The sequence below is a fragment of the Ovis canadensis genome, chromosome 10, assembly GCF_042477335.2.
Source record: "Ovis canadensis isolate MfBH-ARS-UI-01 breed Bighorn chromosome 10, ARS-UI_OviCan_v2, whole genome shotgun sequence".
Classification (NCBI taxonomy): Eukaryota; Metazoa; Chordata; class Mammalia; order Artiodactyla; family Bovidae; genus Ovis; species Ovis canadensis.
The window spans coordinates 33,388,326-33,411,965 of record NC_091254.1 but is presented as its reverse complement, the minus strand read 5'-3'; the positions used below and the strand labels follow the sequence as shown (position 1 = coordinate 33,411,965).

Below are 23,640 nucleotides of genomic sequence, written 5' to 3'. Positions count from 1 at the left end.
TCAACTATTTAAAATTTTATTGCCTCTAAACAGTTTGGGATGACTGAGTATTCTAGGGTACCAGAGAGTTAGGGCTATAGCATATACCTTCTTTTAATATTTTTGTACTGTTATTTTTAAAGTCACAACTTCAAAATTAATCATATTAAAAAATTTTTCAAACCTGTTGGTGAAGAACGCCACCAAAGGAAAACTTCTGTCATGTGTTTCTACAAAAACATTCTGTACCAAAAGATTTGGGCAACAACTATGCTGTTAACAAAAATAGACAAACACATGTTAGATATAGCATAAACTCTGATACATTGTTCTTTGAAGCATTAGAACACCATTCTGTTTCCAACACATCTTATTTTTATTTCTTTATTTTTCTGACTAGTATGCAAAATATCATAGCTCATTACAATTTTGTTGATAGTAAGAATTCATTCAGAAAGCCCTGTTTTGACATTCTTACATCTTGCCAGTAGAAACGCAAAATAGTAAAAACTCCTATTTATCATTATTATAAATGCATTTATCTTTTGATTCAACAATCCAGTATCTGGGAGTGTATTTGACAGATATATCTGCATATATATCCATGTAAGATTATTTACTGAACATTGTTTTCAACAGTAGAGGTTTTGAAGCAATGCAAATGTCTATCTAAAGAGGATTATTTAAACTTCTGGATAGCCACACACTGGAATCATATGCACCTATAAACAAAAACAAATGAGGAGCTCGGTGTACTCATACAGAAAGATCTCCAGGGTATATTGTTAACTTAAAACACAAGGTGTAGGACACTGAATGTAATATGCTGTCTTTTAGGTAAGGGGTAGGAATAGGAACACATCCTTATGTTTACTTGTATTTTCATAAAGAAACACTGTAAGAATACACCAAAAAGTAATAAAAAATGATTTTACTATAGAGGGTGGATTGGGGGCAGGGTGAACAGGGGCAGAGTACATTATTTTTAAAATAAAACAAAAAGTTTAATATGAAGAATATGTTATGACCTGAATTTTTACATCAAACAGATCCTTTGGAAAGGGTATCTGTGTAAGTAATTGATTTCTCTGCTGAACACAAGCATTATTTATTGTTTTTCCAAGGCTTCTAACATGGTGATAACTATCTCCTATCACCACCATTTCAGTGTTATTTTGCTGCACATGAGCTGTTATTGCTACACAGTCATCTATCACCAGATTCATAAAGGGATCGAATCCCAGCAATATTCCTCAGACACATTTACCACTGTTAGATTTCAGTAATAACTTCCCATCATCCATACATTTTTTTCAGTTTGAGCCTGGTGAGCTTTACTCAGGGTACCTCCTTGGCAGGGTCACAGCTGCTGTGAAACAATTCTGTTTGTATGTATTTTCTAAGGTGTTTTATTTTATTTAAGTTTTTAAATCATGAGAATGGATTATCTATGTAGAAAATTAAATTTAAAAAGACAGAAAGGCCTTGTTTTTCTCTTCCTATAAACAACGGGAGATCCAGCTAGTGAGACCAACCATATCATTCCAGTGCAGCCACTATTCAACGTAACTGACTGGAAAGAAAGCCGCAACAGTCCTTTGCTAAGGATCATTCTTTACTGATCTCCTGGCTCTCCTGGCATGTTTAGTAGCTTCCAGCAGTTTGGCAATAGTGTAGAAGTAGTGAAAGTACAGGAGACCCAGGTTCCATCCCTGGGTCAGAAGATCCCATGGAGAAGGGAATGGCAACCCACTTCAGTATTCAGAGAGGCGTCTCTTGTTAACCAAGTATCCTTCTAACTAGGAGAGCGAAAAAGAAAAAGGCCAAACAGATTTCTCTAGCAAAGAAAAAAAGTTCTTTGGTTTCAAAGATTTTCTGACTTGAGAATACTTTTTCTTCTGATGGCACATGAATTACATTTAAAATTATCACTAAACAGCAATTTCAAACCATTCAAATGTCATATTTTAAAGAGGTGTTGAGGGAATTCCCTGGTGGTTCAGCTCTTAGGACTCTACTTTCACTGCAGAGGGTACAGGTTTGATCCCTGGTCAGTGAACTAAGGTCCTTTGAGCCAAGTAGTACAGCCACAAATAAATAAATAAATAGGTCTTGAGTTTAGCAAAGGAAATACATAAAAGAATCTTGGGCTATGCATGCTTCCCATTATTTTAAGGGAAAAGTCAAAGCTGCCCATCCCACTAACTGAACCCCACAGAGAGGAAGAAGCGCTCTGATGCAGAGCAAAGAGAAAAATTAAGGCCACATCCAGAAATCAGTGAACCTGAATGGACTTTTCCAAAGGATGTGTGGAGGTTATCATAAAGTTCCTGTCCTGCTTCCACGACTCCTCGTCACTCTCCTGGGTAGGATAAGTCAGAACAAAGTGGAGCCCAGAGAGGAGGAGGAATGCAGGTGGTTTCTGCATGGTCCAGCTGGCCAAAGACAGGGCAGTCTATACAGACACTGGGACTAGTGGCGAAGGTATTTCTCTTTTTTCCCCTGGAAAATTTCTGGGACTATATACATTCTTTGAAAAGCATGTATGATGGTAGGAGGCAGGAGAGACGAGACTGGCAGTCTGATGGGAAAAGCTAACTCCAATTCCACCCTACACAGTAGTTATGGCCAACAATGCAAAGTATCCCTCTCATCATGAAGATGCCAGGAGTCTTAAGTGTCAATGAACCTTGTGAAGTGAAAGTCGCTCAGTCATGTATGACTCTTTGCAATCCCATGGACTATACAGTTCGTGGACTTCTCCAGGCCAGAATACTAGAGTGGGTAGCCTTTCCCTTCTCCAGGGGATCTTTCCAACCCAGGTCTCCCGCATTGCAGGCAGATTCTTTATCAGCTGAGCAACAGGGAAGCCCAAGAATGCTGAAGTGGGTAGCCTATCCCTTCTCCAGCAGATCTTCTAGACCCAGGAATAGAACTGGGGTTTCCTGCACTGCAAGTGGATTCTTTTCCAACTGAGCTAACAGGGAAGCCCAATGAACCTTAAATCAGAGAAATCATAAATATTCCTCTATATAAATGAAAATAAGTCTCATTACATATATCCCAAACATACACAGAAACAGCAAGTGACTATGGCTTAGGAATAAGAAAAGAGTTAGACAGTAAAATGCAATATTCTGATAAATGTACTGGTTTTCTGTACTAAGCCACTGCTGCTGCTAAGTCGCTTCAGTCGTGTCCGACTCTGTGCGACCCCATAGATGGCAGCCCACCAGGCTCCCCCATCCCTGGGATTCTCCAGGCAAGAACACTGGAGTGGGATGCCATTTCCTTCTCCAATGCATGAAAGTGAAAAGTGAAAGTAAAGTCGCTCAGTCGTGTCTGATTCTTAGCGACCCCATGGACTGTAGCCTACCAGGCTCCTCCGTCCATGGGATTTTCCAGACAAGAGGACTGGAGTGGGTTGCCATTGCCTTCTCTAGTACTAAGCCACTAAATCACTCAAAACTTAGTGAGAGTAGTAAAACATAAGTGCTCCCAACTAAATTTTTTTAATAGAGGTATTTCTGAATAAGACATTCTATTATATGAGACACAAAAGAAAAACTTATTCTATGTGTCCCGTTGTTTTTTTGAAGGAATGCATCTTAAAAGCCTTTCAATAAATATATACGATTTTCTTATAATTTCTTATAGTTCCTTTAAGCAAATGTTTACTGTGTGCTAGATAGTTTAAGCACTTTATATATAATACATTTATATATAAATGGCCCAGCAGCAATAACTACCGCTATGGGTTTTGTATATGTGTTTTTGCTAGATGATCATTCACAACATTCTGGACAGTTATTTACTCCATATTATTGAAGTGGGAAATACAGCATGGAGAGGTCAAGTAAGATGTCCAAGCCCATGTAAGTAGAGGCCTGGCATTCTAATCCAGGTAGTGTGGCTCTGGAATTTGTCAGTCATATTTTCCTCATGATTTTGTGAAGCAGCCTGGGGGAAAAATGTTTAGATATTAGGAATCTCAGCCCATATACTCACATTAAGGAAGCGGCCCACATTTCCTTCTTTTGTGGCATCCAATAAAAACACATTCCCTTTATTGCACTTCTCTAGAGAATCAGATGAAGCATCCTTGATTTCATTTGGTAACTCTTTACCAAAAAAGACCTGCTGGTTTTGACATGCTGGAGATTTTTCCTCTTGGGGCTTTTGTATTTGAACCTCATTCTTGTTATCCAGTGTGACTGCTTGGTGACATGTGTCCCCTGGTGGAGTGTCTTCTCTACACTTGGTTATATCTATCACATCAGATTCAATCACAGGCTTGTCTTCACAATCTTCAACTTGGTTTGAGCTTGAGTCCTCTAATAAACATTTCGGAAGGAATTGTCAGGGAATATAAATGGCTGAGCAATACTGCTGAGAGTAACAATACTAATTAAGTGCAAGTTGTGTTAATTATTGCTAATCCGTACAATGTATTAAGGTACACAGTACTTCAATTTTACAAATGAAAACTCTGAGCTTCTGAAGGCTTAAGGGATTCACTCAACTAACTAGCAATAATAATGAGAAGTGGGGTAAGAAACCCAGAAATATCTGATTCTGAAGTCTACCTTCTTTCTACTACCGAACAATGGCTTTTTATGAATCTGTATACATGTTGCTTCCTGTTACTATAGTTAAGCTCTACTCCTTACAAATTGACTTCTCTTCAACTTTGTACTCTGCATTTAAATATATTCTAAGCAGCTGGAACAGAAAGGGTTTAGGGAGCATTTTAGGCCTTTATGATACCAATGAAAGGCTGGGGAGACCCTGATTAAGTTACCTGCTCTAAGGCCCAGTAGCAGTAACTACCGCTATGGGTTTTGTATACGTGTTTTTGCTAGATGATCATTCAGTAATCACACTTTTACAAACAACAATACTTTAGAAGATGAACTGCTTATTTTTCTTATCCAATAATGCAAGTAATTTTCCAAAATATTCAAAATTATGGATGCATGTCAAATGGAATAAGTAAAATTATTTATTGTTAAAAAGTCACTTGTGCCTCCTAATTCAGTGGCAGAAAGAAACTACACTTTTCTAAAATTAATGTTGTTGATGTAATCATCACTGTTTCTGGCTGCTTTTTCCTATCATAGGTTACTTGCAGTAATATTAATAGTATATAACTAATTTTGTAGTGCCTGCTATATGTACTGTAGTGGTCAATGAAAACAACAAAAGAACCAAGAGCAACAGGACTCAGATGACTTTCATGCATTAAACGGTGATATATCAGAATGTTGTCCCAAAACACACATCTTTGACATAAGAACTATTTTGAGCTAAGGGCAATTTGAGCTAAGCAGTAATACAGGAAAAGCTCCAAGTCCTCTATTTGAGCTAAGCAGTAATACAGGAAAAGCTCCAAGTCCTCTCCCCTCTCTGCCTAAAAATAGGATATAAATTTACAAAGGTGTCCTTCTATTAATACTAGGAAGGTGGGGAGTTGGGGGTGTATATGTCTAGGAACCCCAAAGGGAGAAGAGGCCACGGTCAGTCAGTTCTTCATAAAGGGTCATGTCTCGGCAACATCTCTCCCTGAGGGATATACTGAATTGCAAATAAACTAAAGCCCAGTTTTGTCAGGTTTTAACATTAAAGTGGGCTTTCCTTGTGGCTCAGCTGGTAAAGAATCTGCCTGCAGTTGCGGGAGACCTGAGTTTGATCCCTGGGTTGGGAAGATCCCTGGAGAAGGGAAAGGCTACCCACTCCAGTATTCTGGCCTGGAGAATTCCATGGACTGTATAGTCTATACCATGGCAAGACTGGTAACACTGAAAGATGAGCACTCAGGGTAGCAATATTTTCACTTTCTGCTAAGCATCCTCTGGGGCAGCACTGGCTGGAATACTGCAGGAGAATGTCATGTCTTTATTTTTAAAGGAGCCTAAACAAAGAGGAAATGGCTGCACCGGGCAGGGCTTCCAAAGCTGGAAATGGACTGTGAGTTGTCCATGCTATTCTCCTGCCCAGCATCAGGTCACGGTTGGCATCTAGACCAGGGGTCAGCCAACTTCTTCTGTAAGGGGCCAAACAGTAAACACTGTGGGCTACACCATCTCTGTTTTGAGTATTCAGCTCTGCTACTATAGTGTGCAAGTAGAGACAATATGTAAATCAGAGTGTGGCTATCTTCTGATACAATTTATTTAGCAACACTGAAATTATAATATCCTGTAAGTTTCGAGTGTCACAAAGCATTATTTATCTTCTCATCTCTTCTCAGTTATTTTAAAAGGTAAAAATTATCTTAGCTTACAGGCCATACATAAACCGGTGGTGGGCTGGTTGTGGCCCACAGATCACGGTTTGTCGACCTCTGATCTAGACATACAGGAAGCCTTGTGCTGAATGCAGCATTTTTGTAATGGTGTCTGAAAAAATTAGCTACGAGTATTGAGCATGAGAGACAAAAAGGCAGAAGAGGCAGGCAACCACAGAATGAAACAAAGCCTACTTCTCATTTCCTTGGCTTTAGAGTTCAGATGTTCTTGAGCTGGATTAAGTTCTCCATTATCTTCTGAGGTGACAGCCTCTGAGGAAGTAAATCCCTTAAAAGAAAACAAGGAAGATGTCTTCACTTTCTAGGTTAGGAAAAAGAATTTAAGTTAGCAGTAAGGCCTCTTTCATCAAGTTATCAATCTCCATAGGCTGCAGCAATTAGATTTGTTTTCAAAGACTCAAAGCTGATAGCCTGAGGAATCTCTGACACGTCGGAGCCCTTTCAGCTGTGTTCTACTCCCAAGCACTTTCGTGAGCCACAGCTATGAAAATTATAAGGACTGTCAAGACATTCTTGAGGCATTATAAATTCAAAATGAAATACACATGTATCTGTCGGTATTCCTCAATTCTGATACCAGATGATAAATTTGGCTTCCACTATAAGATGTGCAAAGATTAAAAACACTCTTTGGCTAGTTACTTGAAAGAAAAGGTTAAAGGAGCTGCCTATCTCCATGAGTTGAGGACACTGCAGTCACTTTATATGGTAATGATAACTTTCAAAAAGGGGTATTAGGTTTAGCACAATGCTTGGCACGCAGCACATTTGACCATTATTCTTCTTATCCATGTACTTCAACGGTCAACATGTGTTGAGCACTGAGCTGGGTGTCAAGCATTGTGCTACACTAAGTTTCTGACGTTATCTCATTTAACCCTCTTAATTCTGAGATAGATACTATTATTATAATTTTTCAAAAAAAGAAATGCAGACAGATGTTAACCAGCTAGTTAAGGTGCAGTGTTGGAGGGCAAACTAGGTCTATGTGATCTCCTGGCCCAATCTTCGCATAATGATGTGGTATTAAGGAGTTATCTTCTGTATGCTACTAGGCAGAGGGCAAGTATTTGTGTACCACCTACGTTAGTATTTTTCACTATGAAACTACCATTTTGTCTGCCTGTTCTGTTTCTTGCATCATTCTCTTAAGTTACAGTCTCTGACTAGTTATTCTTCTCAGGACAGACTGAAAAGTGTATCTTCAGAGGCTATCATGTAAAGCGCTGCTTTCTGGATGATCCTCTCATTAGACTGCTTCTGTTCTTTCTCCTACATCTCACAATCGTACCTCCTCAACCTAAATTACTCCATCCTTCTTTCTTATGTAATACTATCACTTCAGCTTCTTCCATGAATTCTTATACTGTATAGCTCTCAGTCTCAGTAGAATACACAGTCAGATCATGATCAACATTCTCCTTCTATATCTAAGTTGGGAACATGCCAACCATTACTTAGGATACAAAGTTATTAAAAAACATAGTCCTAACACTTTTAACAGCACCACATTACAAAATAATAAAAGAAATCCTACACATTATTAAGTAACACAAACAATTTGAATTAAATAGTAGTTAATGTTCTCAGAAGGGCACCATCTATGTTTTGCACTTTTTACCATATTTTTCCCATTGTGTTGAATAATGACCGTCTTGGTTTTAGGACTCCTAATGACTGAATGATATCGAATTCTTGCAATGCTGTTATACTTCATTCCTCTGAAAAGGAAAACAAAGTTATTCTGTAAATAACTAAAAACGCTCTTTACTGTGCCCTGAAATATAGACAGCATCACTGTTATGTAAATATTCATTAGAAATTAACCTAAGCTATAACACTTATGCCTACTCCTCACTAGAATAATCATATTTTAAGGTCAATCATTCTGGAAATATATTTAAAAAATGAAGAAAATCTAAGAAAACCTTTGCAAATAAAATGGTGATAGAAAATAAAAAGAACTGCCAAAGTCATGACATCCATAAACAATCTGATGAAAGTCAAAGTTTTTAAAGATGAAGTTCCACAGATGGAAACTGAGGAAATTCAGTATGTTGGTTAGATTTTTAAATTTAAGTGCCCTAGATTTCTCAGTGTGAAACATACAACTGGGAAGCAAATTGATATATAAGAGATCCAGAAGTTGGAGTGGAAAGTAAGAAATAAGAAAAAGAAAGAACTAGTCTTAATTGGTACGAAACAGTATAGATCAATCTTGACTGGGTTCCTATGATCTCACTCACATAATAGGCTCTTTGGTATTATTATGGAACTTAGGTGGATACTCCTGAGTCTCCATACTTCTCGGACGTGCTTCCAGTTCTACTGGGATAACTTCAACCTCACAATCTGCAACTTCTATTTTCCTCTTTTTGGAAAACATATTTTTCATAATATTCTCTTCTTTTCCATTTTCATCAATAGCATCAGGTTTCTCAGTGTCAGATCTGCTTAGTAATCTTCCTAAAAGAAAAAGTAAAAGAGCTAAATATGACAAAAAGTAATAAGTTACTAGGCAACAAAAGGGCATCTCTTCTGCTCTATTACAACGGTGTATGGTGTACCTCATTTCTAGAATGAAGATAAACATTAATTCATCCTAGAAAACTACTGTGAGAAATAATAAAAATAAAAGACCAAGAAGAGATTTCGCATCTTCCAGTACATGAAAAAACATAGGAATAAGTATTTGTCTGAAGTGGGATAATACAGAAGACAGGAGATTCAGCTACAATAATATAAAACAAAAATACAGATCAGAAAGCACTCTAGAAAATTAGAGAGGTGAACTCTAGTCTTACAATTATAGCTTTTGTGTCTAGTTATGAATGCTTTATCATTTAAAAACTTTATTTATAAAGTGATGTATTTAAATCTGTGGTGATATGTGCCTATTCTCATCTTAAGCCTTAATGTAATCAAAATGTTAGTCTGAAGTTTATGCATTTTCTTTCAAGGAACTTCAAATTACAGTTAACAAGTCAAAATTAACAGCTAGATTAGAGAGATACCCTTAGGTGCATTTCCTAGCAATGCAGATAAAGTCAATAAATGACACTTCCTGTACACCATCTGGTATTTTATGGTAAGCTAACTTTTATCAAAGAGTTATTTTGAGAAATATGAGACAAATGTCCAGGCAAGTTGTGCAGCATTTGTGTCTGTAAGTGGGATGTGGCAGGGATCCAGCTGTGACTGTTCTGAACCCTGAGGATTCTTGCCCTCACTAAAGGGAACCCGGAATTCCAGATAAGGAGGACTGCTCTGGTCCCTGCTGCCTGGCACATTTCCTTCAGACTGCCTTGAGAGCCACATTTCACCAACCTTTCTCACTTCGTGGTACACACAGAAAGTGAGGACTTTTGCCTGACACTCTGGGGTAAAAGGAACAGACTACTAGAGATGGACCTGTCTGGCCTGTGGGCTATGGCCTGAATGAATCAGTAATTTGCACAACCGTAACACACAGTGGGGAGGCTTTGCTCAGAACACGGGCAACTCTCTATAGAATCCCTGAAATGGAGAGAACTGCCTTGACTGACTTGGAGAAGGCAATGGCAACCCACTCCAATACTCTTGCTTGGAAAATCCCAGGGACAGAGGATCCTGGTGGGCTGCCGTCTATGGGATCGCACAAAGTGGGACACGACTGAAGCGACTTGGTGGCAGCAGCAGCGGCAGCCTTGACTGAATCATCACCTAAAGGTATTCATTATAACATTAACTTGCTAAATTCTAATAGCTCAAGATGTTGACGAAGACAGTCTCTGACCAATAATCTTTACCTTAGTAAATCAGTCTCTTTTCTATTTGAAAGTTTTCTTACTTTACCCCGAAGCATCTGCAGCCACAGAGACTAAAAAACACATCTCATGCAGTAACCCAAGTTTTATCCTTCAGCCTTTCTTTTCTGGAACACCTGGTACCTCCTAATGCACGTCATGCCTTCAGGGCTCGATTTCCCAGTCACTTGCCTTCCTCTGACAGTCCTCCTATACCGTCGCTCTTGTCCTTGCTATAAGATCTCGGTGGCCCTGACTAGTCAATGGAGATTCAGAAATGTAGATCTTACCACAGCGTAACGTGAAAGTAAACCTTTGCTTTACCTGAGTAAATGCAAACAAACGTCCCTCTGTCAATGTCATCTAGACAGCGCACTCCCCATCCCTTCTTCTCAGTTTTGAACACTTGTAGCCTCACTTGAGGTCCGTGCTGGACAACTCGGTTTTGACACATTCGTCGATCACACTTGCATAACAGGCTGCATTCATAAATGCTTGTCAATAAAATATACAAGAGAAAATCAATTAGACAAATTAAAAGCAAAAGCACTTTCTATTGCTACCTTGCTAATAATCACTGAGGGAGAGAGACCAAGTGTGAAGGCTCCCAGGGCTAGACTGCCTAGTTCCCATCACAGCTCCAGCACTCACTAGCTGCATGCCCATGGATTTAATCTCTTTGTGCTTCAATTTCCCATTTTTAAAAATGGGGATTATATGGTACTACCATATAACATGGATTATATGGCATAGGGTGGTTTTGTGAAGATTAAATGAATTGGGTAAGTCAGACAAAGAAAGACAAGTATCACATGATAATCTTTATATGTGGAATTTAAGAAAATGGTAAAAATGAACTTATTCACAAAGTAGAAATAGAGTCAGAGATGTAGAAAACAAACTTAAGGTTACTAAAGGGGAAAGTTGCGGGGCGGGGAGGGGGGATAAATCGGAGATCAGGGGTGACATATACACACTACTATATATAAAACAGACAACTAATAAGGACTTACTGCATAGCACGGGCACTCTGCTCAGTACTCTATAATGACCTATGTGGGAATGGAATCTAAAAGCAAGTGGATAGATGTATAACTGAATCACATCGCTGTATAGCCGCAACTAACACAACATGGAAATCAACTATATTTCAATAAAATTCAACTTTAAAAAAAGATTAAATAAGTCTATTTGCAAGGTGCTTGAGACAATGTGTGGCACACAATAAGGGTTAGCCCTTTTAAAATGTCGCCCAATGTCTAAGAAGGGAAAGTCTAGGAAGAATACTTTTCTGTTTGTCTTTTAGCAGTAACAACCTTGAAAAGAAAATTCCCAATTCTCAGACGACCTCTGCACAGTATATGTCTTAATGGGGAAACGTCTACCCAAAGTAAGCTAACCCAATAGGGCTAAGAGTCAGAGGCAAAGCAGATGAGTGTCAAGTACAATCTGCATGTTACATGTGTGTACTCTGACTTCCATTTCCAAAAATGATATACAGGCTTTTAAAAAAAATTCTGTAATTTAGATTTTTGGTATAAGAAACTAATTCCAGCTGAACTATTTAAAATCCTAAAAGATGATGCTGTTAAAGTGCTGCACTCAATATGTCAGCAAATTTGGAAACTTGCCAGTGCCACAGGACTAGAAAAGGTCCGCTTTCATTCCAATCCCAAGGAAGGCCAATGCCAAAGAATGTTAAAACTACTGTACAAATGTGCTCGTTTCACATGTTAGTAAGGTAATGCTCAAAATCCTTCAAGTCAGGCTTCAGCAGTACAGGAACCAAGAACTTTCAGATGTACAAGCTGGATTTAGAAAAGGCAGAGGAACCACAGAGATCAAATTGCCAACATCTGTTGTTGGAAAGCAAGAGAATTCCAGAAAAACATCTACTTCTGCTTCATTGACTGTACCAAAGCCTTTGACTGTGGGGATCACAACAAACTGTGGAAAATTCTTAAAGAGATGCAAATACCAGACCACCTTACCTGTCTCCTGAGAAATCTATATGCAGATCAAGAAGCAACAGTTACAACCAGATATGGAACAATGGACTGGTTTCAAATTGGGAAAGGAGTACGTCAAGGCTGTTTATTTTCACCCTGCTTATTTAACTTATATGCAAAGTATATCATGAGAAGTATCAGGCTGGATGAGTCACCAGCAGGAATTAAGAATGCCAGGAGAAATACCAACAACCTCACATATGCAGATGATACAACTTTAAAAGCAGAAAGCAAAGAGGAATTAAAGAGCCTCCTGATGAGGGTGAAAGAGGAGAGTGAAAAAGCTGTCTTGAAACTTAAAACTCAACAAAGATCAAGGCATCTGGCCCCATCATTTCATGACAAATGCATGGGGAAAAAGTGGAAACACTGACAGACTTTATTTTCTTGGGCTCCAAAACCACCGCTGATGGTAACTGCAATCATGAAATTAAAAGATACTTTCGCCTTCAAAGAAAGCTGTGAAAAACCTAGACAGTGTATCAGAAAGCAGAGACACCACTCTGCCAACAAAGTCTGTATAGTCAAAGCTATGGTTTTTCCAGTAGTCATGAATGGACGTGAGAGGTGGACCGTAAAGAAGGCTGAGGGCTGAAGAATTGCTTGAAGAATTGATGCCTTTGAATTGTGGTGTTGGAGAAGACTTGAGAGTCCTTTGGACTGCAAGAAGATCAAACCAGTCAAATCCTAAAGGAAATCAACCCTCAATATTCAATGGAAAGACTGATGCTGAAGCTGAAGCTCCAGTACTTTGGCCACCTAATGCGAAGAGCCAACTCAATGGAAAAGACCCTGATGCTGAGAAAGACTGAAAGCAAAAGGAGAAGGGGGCAGCAGAGGTTGAGATGGTTAGATGGCATCACCGACTCAATGGATATGAATTTGAGCAAACTCAGGGAGACAGTGAAGGACAGGGGAGCCTAGTGTGCTGCAGTCCATGAATTTGCAGAGTCAGAAACAACTTAGCAACTGAACAGAAACAACAAATAAGAAATTCAGCATTCAGTTCAGTTCAGTCGCTCAGTCATGTCTGACTCTTTGTGACCCCATGAACCGCAGCATGCCAGGCTTCCTTGTCCATCCCCAACTGCCGGAGTCTACCCAAACCCATGTCCATTGAGTCGGTGATGCCATCCAACTGTCTCATCCTCTGTCATCCCCTTCTCCTCTCTGCCCTCAATCTTTCCCAGCATCAGGGTCTTTTCCAATGAGTCAGCTCTTCGCACCAGGCTGCCAAAGTATTGGAGTTTCAGCTTCAACATCAGTCCTTCCAATGAACACCCAGGACTGATCTCCTTTGGGATGGGACTGGTTGGATCTCCTTGCAGTCCAAGGGACTCTCAAGAGTCTTCTCCAACGCCACAGTTCAAAAGCATCAATTCTTTGGTGCTCAGCTTTCTTTATAGTCCAACTCTCACATTAAGAACATTTAGAAGACTAAATAGGCCACAGTGATAAAGCACCCTCCTTCAAAGGTATAAACACCCTGCAACAAATCCACAGTGTATCTTACCCAGTAGGTATCTGTCTCTCTAGTCTTTTATATTTATATCCAGTGGTTATTTTATTACTTGACAAGGGGCAAGTCCTGGCATTCCTTGCTGTCAGTTGAAGACATGCGCATTTTGTTCTAAGAGGAAGACAATGGATGGAGAAGTCAGAATAAAAAAGCATCAAGTTATGAGGCTCTCCTGACAAAAGTATTAAGAATATAATTGTATTTAAAACAGTTATTTGGCTCCTGGATTGTCAAGACATCTTCCCTAAATAAAACAGACCTCTTTGAAAGACAACATTTACCAAAAGTTTATAAATAATTATAAACTGCCCTGTAACTCGACTTGCTCATTAAATAGTTAACTATATGAGTTTTAACATTTCAAAATGAATTCCTTTCATTTCCTATTCAGCAGAAGCTTCACTGTAAGAATTCTCCCAGGTTTGCTCTCCTACAATGGATAAACTTAAACGTGTCAAGCTCAAAAGAACTCACATAGTTTTGTGTATGTTTTATATTATCTCTCTCTCCAATGACATAAAAATAGATTGAGGAGACTGATGCCACATATCTGGCTGTTTTTCGTAGCGCTGCTAAGCAGTAAACATGAACACCTAAAAACAAATTTCCTCTCTAACTACTGAGATGACTACCTAACATGACAGGGACTTAACACTCGATAGGAGTAAGGAACCTGGGTATCTCAGTTATAAACCAGATGTGTGACTACTGGTTAAAAATCTCTGAATCTCATCTCCTGTGTTAAATGGCAAGTGACTTTAAGATTGTTTCCTCTATGATTCACTTCAGTATTTTTCTGTATATATACAATACATGTCAGAGTGGTAACTACCGTTTGCAACAGAAAAAATAAACAATAAATTGATTGACGTGGATTCTATTTACAGATGTAGAAATCTATTGTTGCTTTTTCAATACGAGTTTGTTTACAAAGTTTACAAAGTACAGACAACACAAACAATAACAAACACTCATTCTGACCAGACAGAATCAGCTGTCATCATTTTGTCTAGTCCTTTCTCTTATGTATATACAGCTGACCCTTGATCAGCACAGGTTTCAACTACACAGGTCCACGTATATGTGGATATTTTTCAATAGTAAATAACACAGTACTACATACATGTGGTCATGTATAGAGGTGAGAGTTGGACTGTGAAGAAGGCTGAGAGCAGAAGAATTGATGCTTTTGAACTGTGGTGTTGGAGAAGACTCTTGAGAGTCCCTTGGACTGCAAGGAGATCCAACCAGTCCATTCTGAAGGAGATCAGCCCTGGGATTTCTTTGGAAGGAATGATGCTAAAGCTGAAACTCCAGTACTTTGGCCACCTCATACAAAGAGTTGACTCATTGGAAAAGACTCTGATGCTGGGAGGGATTGGGGGCAGAAGGAGAAGGGGACGACAGAGGATGAGATGGCTGGATGGCACCACCGACTCGATGGACGTGAGTCTGAGTGAACTCCGGGAGATGGTGATGGACAGGGAGGCCTGGCATGCTGCAATTCATGGGGTCGCAAAGAGTTGGACACGACTGAGCGACTGAACTGAACTGAACTGAACTGAACATAATCTACAGTTGGATGAAAACTTGGCTGTGGAATTATGGATGCGGAACCGCTTATGTGGAGGGCCAATTATGTTAAATGTTATATTTTCGAGGGCTGGCACCCCTAACCCCTGCATTGTTCAAAGGTCAACTATAATTTACAACATATATACTGTATATATGATCTTCCTTAAAAAAAAAAAAAAGATAAAACTAAGCTCTCAAGAGGTTTGGTGAGGCATCCTTTTAAACTTTTACATACATATTTATCCACAAACAATACAATGTATTGTTTTAAAAAATTACTATAGTTATTATCCTACAACTTGTCTTTTCATTCAATATAATGCTTTTGAGATTTACCTTTTTAACTTTTCCATAGCATTTAGAATCACAATTAAACTGCTTCTAGCTTTAATACAACAATGCTGTAATATCCTTATTCTTATGCCCTGTCTAAGCATCGCTTGGGTAGCAGCTTTCAAATATTTTTGACTATGACTCACAGCAAGAAATGTCTTACATTTCTAAGAAAAGATCCTACAGAGGCAGCATATTTATATGTGTGTGTATATGTAAAGTAAGAAATAGCAGTCACATATAAGTACCTTATCACTGTACTTCCTGTACACATGGTACTTTCTGTACAATTTAATTTTTAAGATTCTAGTTACAACCCTTTAAGTGATTTTACATCCTACTAAACTTAAGAGCTTAGAAAACAATGCTCTAGTATAAAAATACTATTGCTGAAAAATAGGAATGCATATCTTCAACTGCTGTGTAATTGTCTGAATACCCTCTTAACACCCCAACCCCCCACCATATAACTGTCTGGCTTGTTACAGAATTCTAGTTTTATATTTATTTTCCTTCAGCATTTTAAGCTAATATGCCTTTTTGTCTTCTATTATTTTTGATGAAAACTGCCTTGTCAATATATTTTTTCTCTTTTCCATCTGCTAGCATATTTATTCTTTACCCTAGATACTTGCAAAGTTGCATCGTGATATATTTAGATGTACAGTTATTTTATTTCCCTTCCTAGGACACAGTCGGATACGACTGAAGCGACTTAGCAGCAGCAGCAGCAGTACACAGCAGGCTTTTTCACTCTGAGGACTCCTGTCTTTCTTCAGTTCTGGAAAATTCTCAGCTATTATCTCTTTGAATGATGCTCTCTTCTCAGAGGTATGTTGGAATTTCCCATTGACCTTTCATATTTTTCAACCTGTAAACTTTTCTTCCTCGTATTTTTATCCCTTTGCATTCTGGGAGAACCCTTTAGTTTTGCTTTGCTATTCACTGATTGTTTCTCCAGCTATACCAATGCTACCACTTAGTCCATCTACTTAGTTTTTTATTTCCATAACCATATGCTTTATTTCCCGTATTTCTAAATGGCTCTTTTACTTATATAGTATAGTTAAAAATGATCACCTCCTCATTTCATGGATATTAGGATCTTATCTCTTTGGACATTTTAGACACACCTATTTTAAAGTCTCCTTCAGTCACATTCTCCATCTATCTCTGACTCCTCAGGCGGGACCTCTGCCGTCTATGGGAACTTACGCTGCCTTCACGGTCCTGCCTGCCTGTGTGATCTGACTATGCGAGGTCATGCTTCTGCCCAGGTCACTCCTGGGCGCTCTTCTACACTGGCTGCTCTGGCTCCGACCTACGGGTTTCACAGCTCTAAGCCTGGTTGTTATCAGTACAGTTATACAACCGCAGGCCCTGTGGGTTATCAGCCAACCTCCTAGTCTTGGGTAGGTCCCTGTTTCTGCCCCCTTTCCCTGAGAGCTTGGTGCCCACTCTCCACCATGCATGGGACACGTTTAATTCCCATTCCCGTCAGGATCAGAATCCCTGGCCACAGTGCTCATGTCCAATTCCAGATTCCCGTGAGCCTCAGCTTTTTGCTTATTTTGTGACTTCTCTTGTAATTTGTGACCAAAAAACGAACATATGTGTGCTGGTGGTGCATGTTACATGGGGATTAGTTTCTATGGTCTAAGGCAAAAATCACACCCCATCAAAATTATGCTTGAAAAAAACCTTGTTAAACTAACCATAAAGTTCAGTAAACACTGTCCAACCCAACAGTTACTTTTCTCCTTTAGCATTGAAGGAGACTGGGCTTGGCCAGATGTAGACAGGTTAGAGGCAATGCTTAAAAACAACAACCTATATTTAAACAGAATAAAACTTGGCACAGTGAGAGGTTTCCTCTATGACAAAACCTAAAGGAAAAGGCAATGGCAACCCACTCCAGTGTTCTTGCCTGGAGAATCCCAGGGACGGAGGAGCCTGGTGGGCTTACGTCTATGGGGTCGCACAGAGTCGGACACGACTGAAGCGACTTAGCAGCAGCAGCAGCATAGGTTCAAATCCTGGTGCTTAAATTTGTTGACCTTACATTTGGTTTCTCAACTTCCTCATTTGCAACATGGAAATAATATTAACTACTCCATAAGACTTTGTGAGAACTAAACAAGAAAATAAATGGAAAGCACTTGTCACAATGTTTGGCACAGTTACACGGCAATAGCCCTAATTGTTGCTATCAATAGTTACAGTAACAGATTAAGGGAAAAACTTATCTCTGCAAGAAATAATTCCCCGATAAACAAAATAATAGGTGAAGAGTTTCCTTCCTACTGCTAAAGGAGAGTGCATCTATTTTCAATTCTTGATGAACTGGTTTTAGATAAGATAGACAAACTGATACACAGCAGGATTTCTTGACAAGTACCCCTACATTCAGAAGATTTTTTTTGAAATGCCATGTTCTTCTACTCACATGTCTACGCAGCCCTCAGAACAGTCACATGAATCAGTAAACATGCTGGAAAAGCTGTTTAGATAATATGCTCGTGGCCACATAGTCTTTCTGTATTTAAACTGTGGAAGTTTTCTATTGTCAATTTCATTACAGAAAGAAATGGGCACCGATTCCACTCCATTGCTAATATCCACATCAGAAACAATTTCTTCTTCCTTTGGGTAATTCCGAGTCAACTGAACATAGGTATTGAAAGAAAAGTTATCTGTAAATAGAAAGTTACACTCTGTCTCAAGCAGGTAACGAAAAACTTCCTCCATGTTTCGTAGACTCCTTCCACAAGGGGTTTTATAACTCACGTGGAGTGCTGAAGAATGAGAGTTTGTCTTTGCGTGTCGTCTTTGGAAATGGCATTTGACTGGTAGCTGCAGAGGGTTTTCCCCCTTGAAGGTAAATGGCATTTTCATCAGACAGGTGCCAGAGCACTCATGCTTTTGGTAAGATAAATTTAAAGAAGATTCTTTTTCTCTAAAGTCTGCATCTTTATTTTCCATAAGGGGAATTTCTTGGTTTTCTGTAGATCTGTTTAAAATTAATTATTTATTAGAACCTCAAATTTATAGCACAATTCCCCATATTTTAAAAAAACACTAAGATGATATTTAATTCCTATATTAGTTTCTTCTCAGACAACACGAAAATAAGCCAGACCCTGAAATAAATCTATGTTTTACAGTTATATAAAGTTACGTTTTTTAATCTTCTTCTGAGCACCAAATAGGTGGTGTTTTTTTTCTAGCACCACTTCTTCAATGAGTGTCCAATAATTCAGTTCAATTCTGGCATTATCCACCCGGAGTCAGCATCAGATTCCACAAATTAAAGGGTTCAGTCCCACAAAACTGCCCCCAATCCAGATGCAAAATGCAATTTCCAGGTCACCACACTTCCGACCAATCCATGAGTTTCCACAACCTCCTCCTCTTTGTTAATGGGCTGGAAAGACTCACAGACTTCAGGACAGCATTTTAACTACTATTACCAGTTTATAATAAAAGATGCACTCAGGAACAGCCAAATGGGAGAGATGCATGGGGTAATGTAGGTAAGAAGGGGCATGGAGTTTCCATATGCCCTCTCCAAATGCACCCCCCCTCCCAGCACCTCAAAGTGTCTGCCAACCAGGAAGCTCCAAGAGCCCTGTTGTTTTTTATAGTGGTTTAACTGCTTAAGCATGAAAGATTAAATCACTTGCGACTGGTGATTATCTTCACCTGCAGCCCTTCTCCCCTCCCTGGAGGCTGGGAGGTAGGGCTGCAAGGGCATCAAAGATTTCTTGAATGCCTGCTATGTGCCAGGTGCTATGAAAACAAAGATGAGAGCTCTGTAATCAAGGAACTCACATTCGAGGCAGAGAATTAAGTATTTATAATAAAGTATAAATGATATTATGAATAATGCCATGTTAAATAATGTTATAGAAAGACATCTTTTATTTTTCTGATTTTAAGGGTTCTAATTTTATAACTAATTTTTGGGGTTTGAGAGTTCAATTTCATCTGGAGTTTATACTGATGTAACATGAATATCTAACTTAAATTCTTCAAATGATATCCAATTGTTCTAGAGTCTTTTACTGAATACTGTCAAGAGTCCTTTCACTTAACTTTGACTTACTAGCTTAATATCTCAAGTTTTTATAAATACACAAAAATGTTCTCTTATTTTCTATACTCATTTCTTTTCTTCTGGCCATGCTGTATGGCATGTAGATCTCAGTTCCCTGATCAGGGAAAAAACCCATGTCCCCTGCACTGGGAACATGGAGTCTTAATCACTGGACAATCAGGGAATTCCCTAAATAACAAATTTTTAAATGAAAAGCATATATTTTCATTTTCTAGTTGCTGGAACCATCCTGAAGTCTAGTTTAGATACTGTGATTTCCTTCACTGGAGCTATGAGCAGCAGCACAGTGGCCCTAACTCTATCGTCTTAGCTTGAAACTCTTAACATTTCTAAAAAAACATTATAACATGGATAATCCAGAAAATATTTCTATAGTGTTCATTAAATTAATTGGTTTTCTGGTAATGGTTTCTTTTTTAAGAACACTATTCATCATTCTCTTCTTTTTCTCATCCATTTGCCCTTTTCTTCTACATTTTGGGTAATCTTATAGATTCCAGACTATACCTTTGAGTTCCTTAATAGCAACTTTCACAATGAATACTTCCTTAAAAGAAAGTTTGGGGTAAAACTGATCACTGTACTACTATTTACATTAGGTAATATTTGGAATGATCTATCCATCCTTAAAGGGATGAACAAATAAAATGTATTTTCACATTATGGAAATCCAAACAACAGTTAAAGGGAATGAAACAGATCTATAACACAGCAAGCAACATGGTTAGATCTCAAACTAATGCTGAGTAAAGTAAGAAGGTACATATATGAATATTTATGTAAAATTTAAAAACTATAAGTAATAGCACTAAATATTACTTATGGCTATGTAAATATTTTAAAAATGAACTAGAGAAATAAGTGATGACAGTGACTGCTCTTAGAAAGGCAGAGAGGAGAACAGGGTGAGAAGTTAGATATGGCTCAAAAGAGACTACAGTGTTTTGTTTTCTTTTAAAAAAAGACACTGGAAGCAAATACAATGAAATGTTAATAGCTGTTAGTTCTGGCTGGTATAGTTCTGGTTAGTATAGTTTTTGCTATATTCTTTTATATGTTTCAATCTTAAAAACTCTCAAAAAGATAGTAAAAAATATTGAATGACAATGCAGCTAAAAGATCAATGCAAATCTATCATATCCATGGACTACAATGCAATAGCACCTAATACATTAAAAACGACGGAAGGAACAACAACAAAAAAGAGGTAAGGTTATGTTTTCCCTTAAATAATTTCAATCTATTTTAGTAGTTTTTGAATAATACTGGGGGTACATTCCATAGTAAAAATATAGTCTGTAATGCATTTTTTGCTTTGTTCTTCCATTTTTCTTTGTTTTTCCATTTAATTTCTATCTTCTTAGCCTAGTCCACTTTAATAAGTTTTTGATTTATTTGTTTACTTTGGTATTCAGTATTTCCTTCTTTTTTAAAGACTGTGCCTGGAATTACTCTTTCCTTATTATTAAATGCCAAGTTCCTTTCTACCACTTTTTCTTATAAAGCATTATAGTATATTCTGAGCTATGAACACTACTATTTGTCTACCTGGGACATATATACCTTTGGTTTCATTCAGTACTTACTGAAATAAATTCTCTTAAGCTCTCATAGCTTTGTTCTTTGTTTTGTTCTAGACTAATTTACTCTTGAGTGATTTACATAGCTACAGTGTGGCTGAGAGGGTAAAGTGTCTGTCTGCAATGCAGGAGACCTGGGTTTTATTCTTGGGTTGGGAAGATTCTCTAGAGAAGGAAATGGCAACCCACTCTAGTACTCTTGTCTGGAAAATTCCATGGATGGAGGAGCCTGGTAGGCTACAGTCCATGGGGTCGCAAAGAGTCGGACACAACTGAGCAATTCCACTAGTGTTGGATAACCAGTAAACTGAGTGTTTCATTTCCCTTTTCAACTTGATTTTGAACTTTAAAACAAATAAATTATGTTTCAAGCTGGGTTCTGTGGCATTCTTTTCTACAAAATGTCATCAGTTCATTTCCTCTATTTTTGGGGAAAGGGAATATGAAATACTGATGATTCAAGAAGTTCTTTGTTATGAAGGGATTAACTCAGCATATATTCAAGAGAAAAAATTTTATCTGGGGTATCCTTAGTTCTAAAGTTTATTAAAAGATTTTATTACTTACAGATTTAACAAATAACCTATGTAGAGAATTATTAAGCTACATAAAATATACAACTTTTAAAACTTTTCAGGAAGGTCAGGGGAAATGGATAGTTAGAGAGTTTGGGATGGACAGCTATACACTGCTGTATTTAAAATGGATAACCAACAAGGACCTATTGTAAAGCACAGGGAACTCTACTCAATGTTATATGGAAGCCTGGATGGGAGGGAGTTTGGGGGAGAATGGATACATGTATATGTATGGCTGAGTACCTTTGCCGTCCACCTGAAACTATCACAGCATTGTTTGTTAATCAGCTATACTGCAATACAAAATAAAGAAGATTAAAAAAAAAAAAACTTTTCATGGGAAAGAATCCTTTTTTAATATATTTTATCTACTCTTACGTCAAATGATTAGCAACAATAAATCACTTTCTGGGAGCAAAAGCACTAACAACATAAATAAATTTAACTTCTATACATACAGATAGGTGCAGTCTTTTGGAAAGAAGTCTTCATATGATGTCGAGGGCAATGAACTTAATTTGTTTTCTTCTGCATTCTGGGTCACAGATGTATGATCTACATGAAAAAATTACAAACAAGTTAAAAATGAGTCACTGTAATATCTAAATAATAACTTCATTGACTAGAGATATAAGAAGCCCTTAAATCTGAAACCATTAAGGTTTCAAAATTGAGGCAAAAATTAGGTATCAACATTTTTAAAAATATTAAGAAAATAAGATAGGATAAAATGAGATGTAGAAGAAATTTCTAGTGCAGATATTCTAACTTGGCCCAAACTTTATCTGAATTTTAATCATCCTTTAAAGCAAACATCAGGTATCCCTATTTCCGCTTGTATTTTACAGAAAAAATAGTGTAACTCTCAGAGACTATTAAGGTCACAAAATGGGAGGCCTTCACATTTCTCTTGCTTTCTTGTTATTCTATTACTTTCTATTTTTGTAGAGGGAAAAGTATTTGGGTTGCTCTTTTTGTCTTTTCATTTGTTCCTTCATAGTTCCCTTAGTTTCCCCTATATCTTTCTGCACTTAATTTCATCTTGAACCAGGACGTCCCTGGTTCATTCTTGTCTCTGTGTTTTCCAACTTCACCTATTCTTACTCTCTAACATAACTTCACTATACAAATAAGCTATGCAGTTAATGAAAAAAAGTTATAGATTTCCTGCTCTTATTTTGGAAAAAAAAAAGTGAATAGGCAGAGTAATCTGTTTTTAAAAAAATTGTTTTTAATCATGCTTTTTCCTATTAAGTGGTGGACCTTAATAAAAAAGTGATTCTCTTCCTGCCTTATTATTAACTTGCATTGGTCCTTTAGTGTAGACCAGTCTTATTAAACAGAAAAAAAAAGTTTAAGAAAATAAAGGAATAGTTTAAGTTATAATCCAGGGTCTTGTGTGCAGACAAATGCGTCGCTTCAGTCATGTCCAGCTTTTTGTGTCCTTAGGCCACCAGGGTCCTCTGTCCAGGGGATTCTCCAGGCAAGAATACTGGAAATGAATACGAGAATATTTGCCATGCTCTACTCCAGGGGATATTCCTGACCCAGGGATCGAACCTGCATCTCATGTTTCCTGCATTGGGAAGCAGGTTCTTTACCACTAGTGCCACATGGGAAGCCCTAATCCAAGGTCATCCTTGGCTAACTGGAAAGCAAATATCCCTCTTTAGTTATGGAGGTAAAGAAAGAAGATTTAAAATCTGACAGATGAAGAGAGCTACAATAACTGATTAACAATTAGTTTCGGCCGGTGGTTAAGACTGTGCTCCCAACGTAGTAGAAGGCAAAGTTCAATCCCTGGTTGGGGAAGTAATAACCCAATGCCATATGGCACAGCCTTTAAAAAAAAAAAGTA

At 38.0% G+C, this 23,640-nt stretch overlaps 1 protein-coding gene across 19 annotated transcripts in view; it reads right to left on the bottom strand.

Moving 5' to 3' along the window:
- SETDB2 (SET domain bifurcated histone lysine methyltransferase 2) overlaps positions 1-23,640 on the bottom strand; it is a 75,605-nt gene that overhangs the window by 37,528 nt on the left and 14,437 nt on the right. For 9 of the 19 annotated variants that reach the window (XM_069601365.1, XM_069601350.1, XM_069601366.1 and 6 more), the window contains 9 exons: positions 22,241-22,337; positions 17,954-18,517; positions 13,594-13,710; positions 10,396-10,565; positions 8,533-8,752; positions 7,908-8,007; positions 6,461-6,554; positions 3,988-4,313; positions 164-252 (listed from right to left, as the gene is read on the bottom strand). In XM_069601365.1, the coding sequence (XP_069457466.1) occupies positions 164-252; positions 3,988-4,313; positions 6,461-6,554; positions 7,908-8,007; positions 8,533-8,752; positions 10,396-10,565; positions 13,594-13,710; positions 17,954-18,517; positions 22,241-22,337 (1,777 nt within the window). The remainder of the gene's footprint in view (positions 1-163; positions 253-3,987; positions 4,314-6,460; positions 6,555-7,907; positions 8,008-8,532; positions 8,753-10,395; positions 10,566-13,593; positions 13,711-17,953; positions 18,518-22,240; positions 22,338-23,640) is intronic. The other 10 variants (XM_069601354.1, XM_069601356.1, XM_069601355.1 and 7 more) reach the window with 3 other exon arrangements.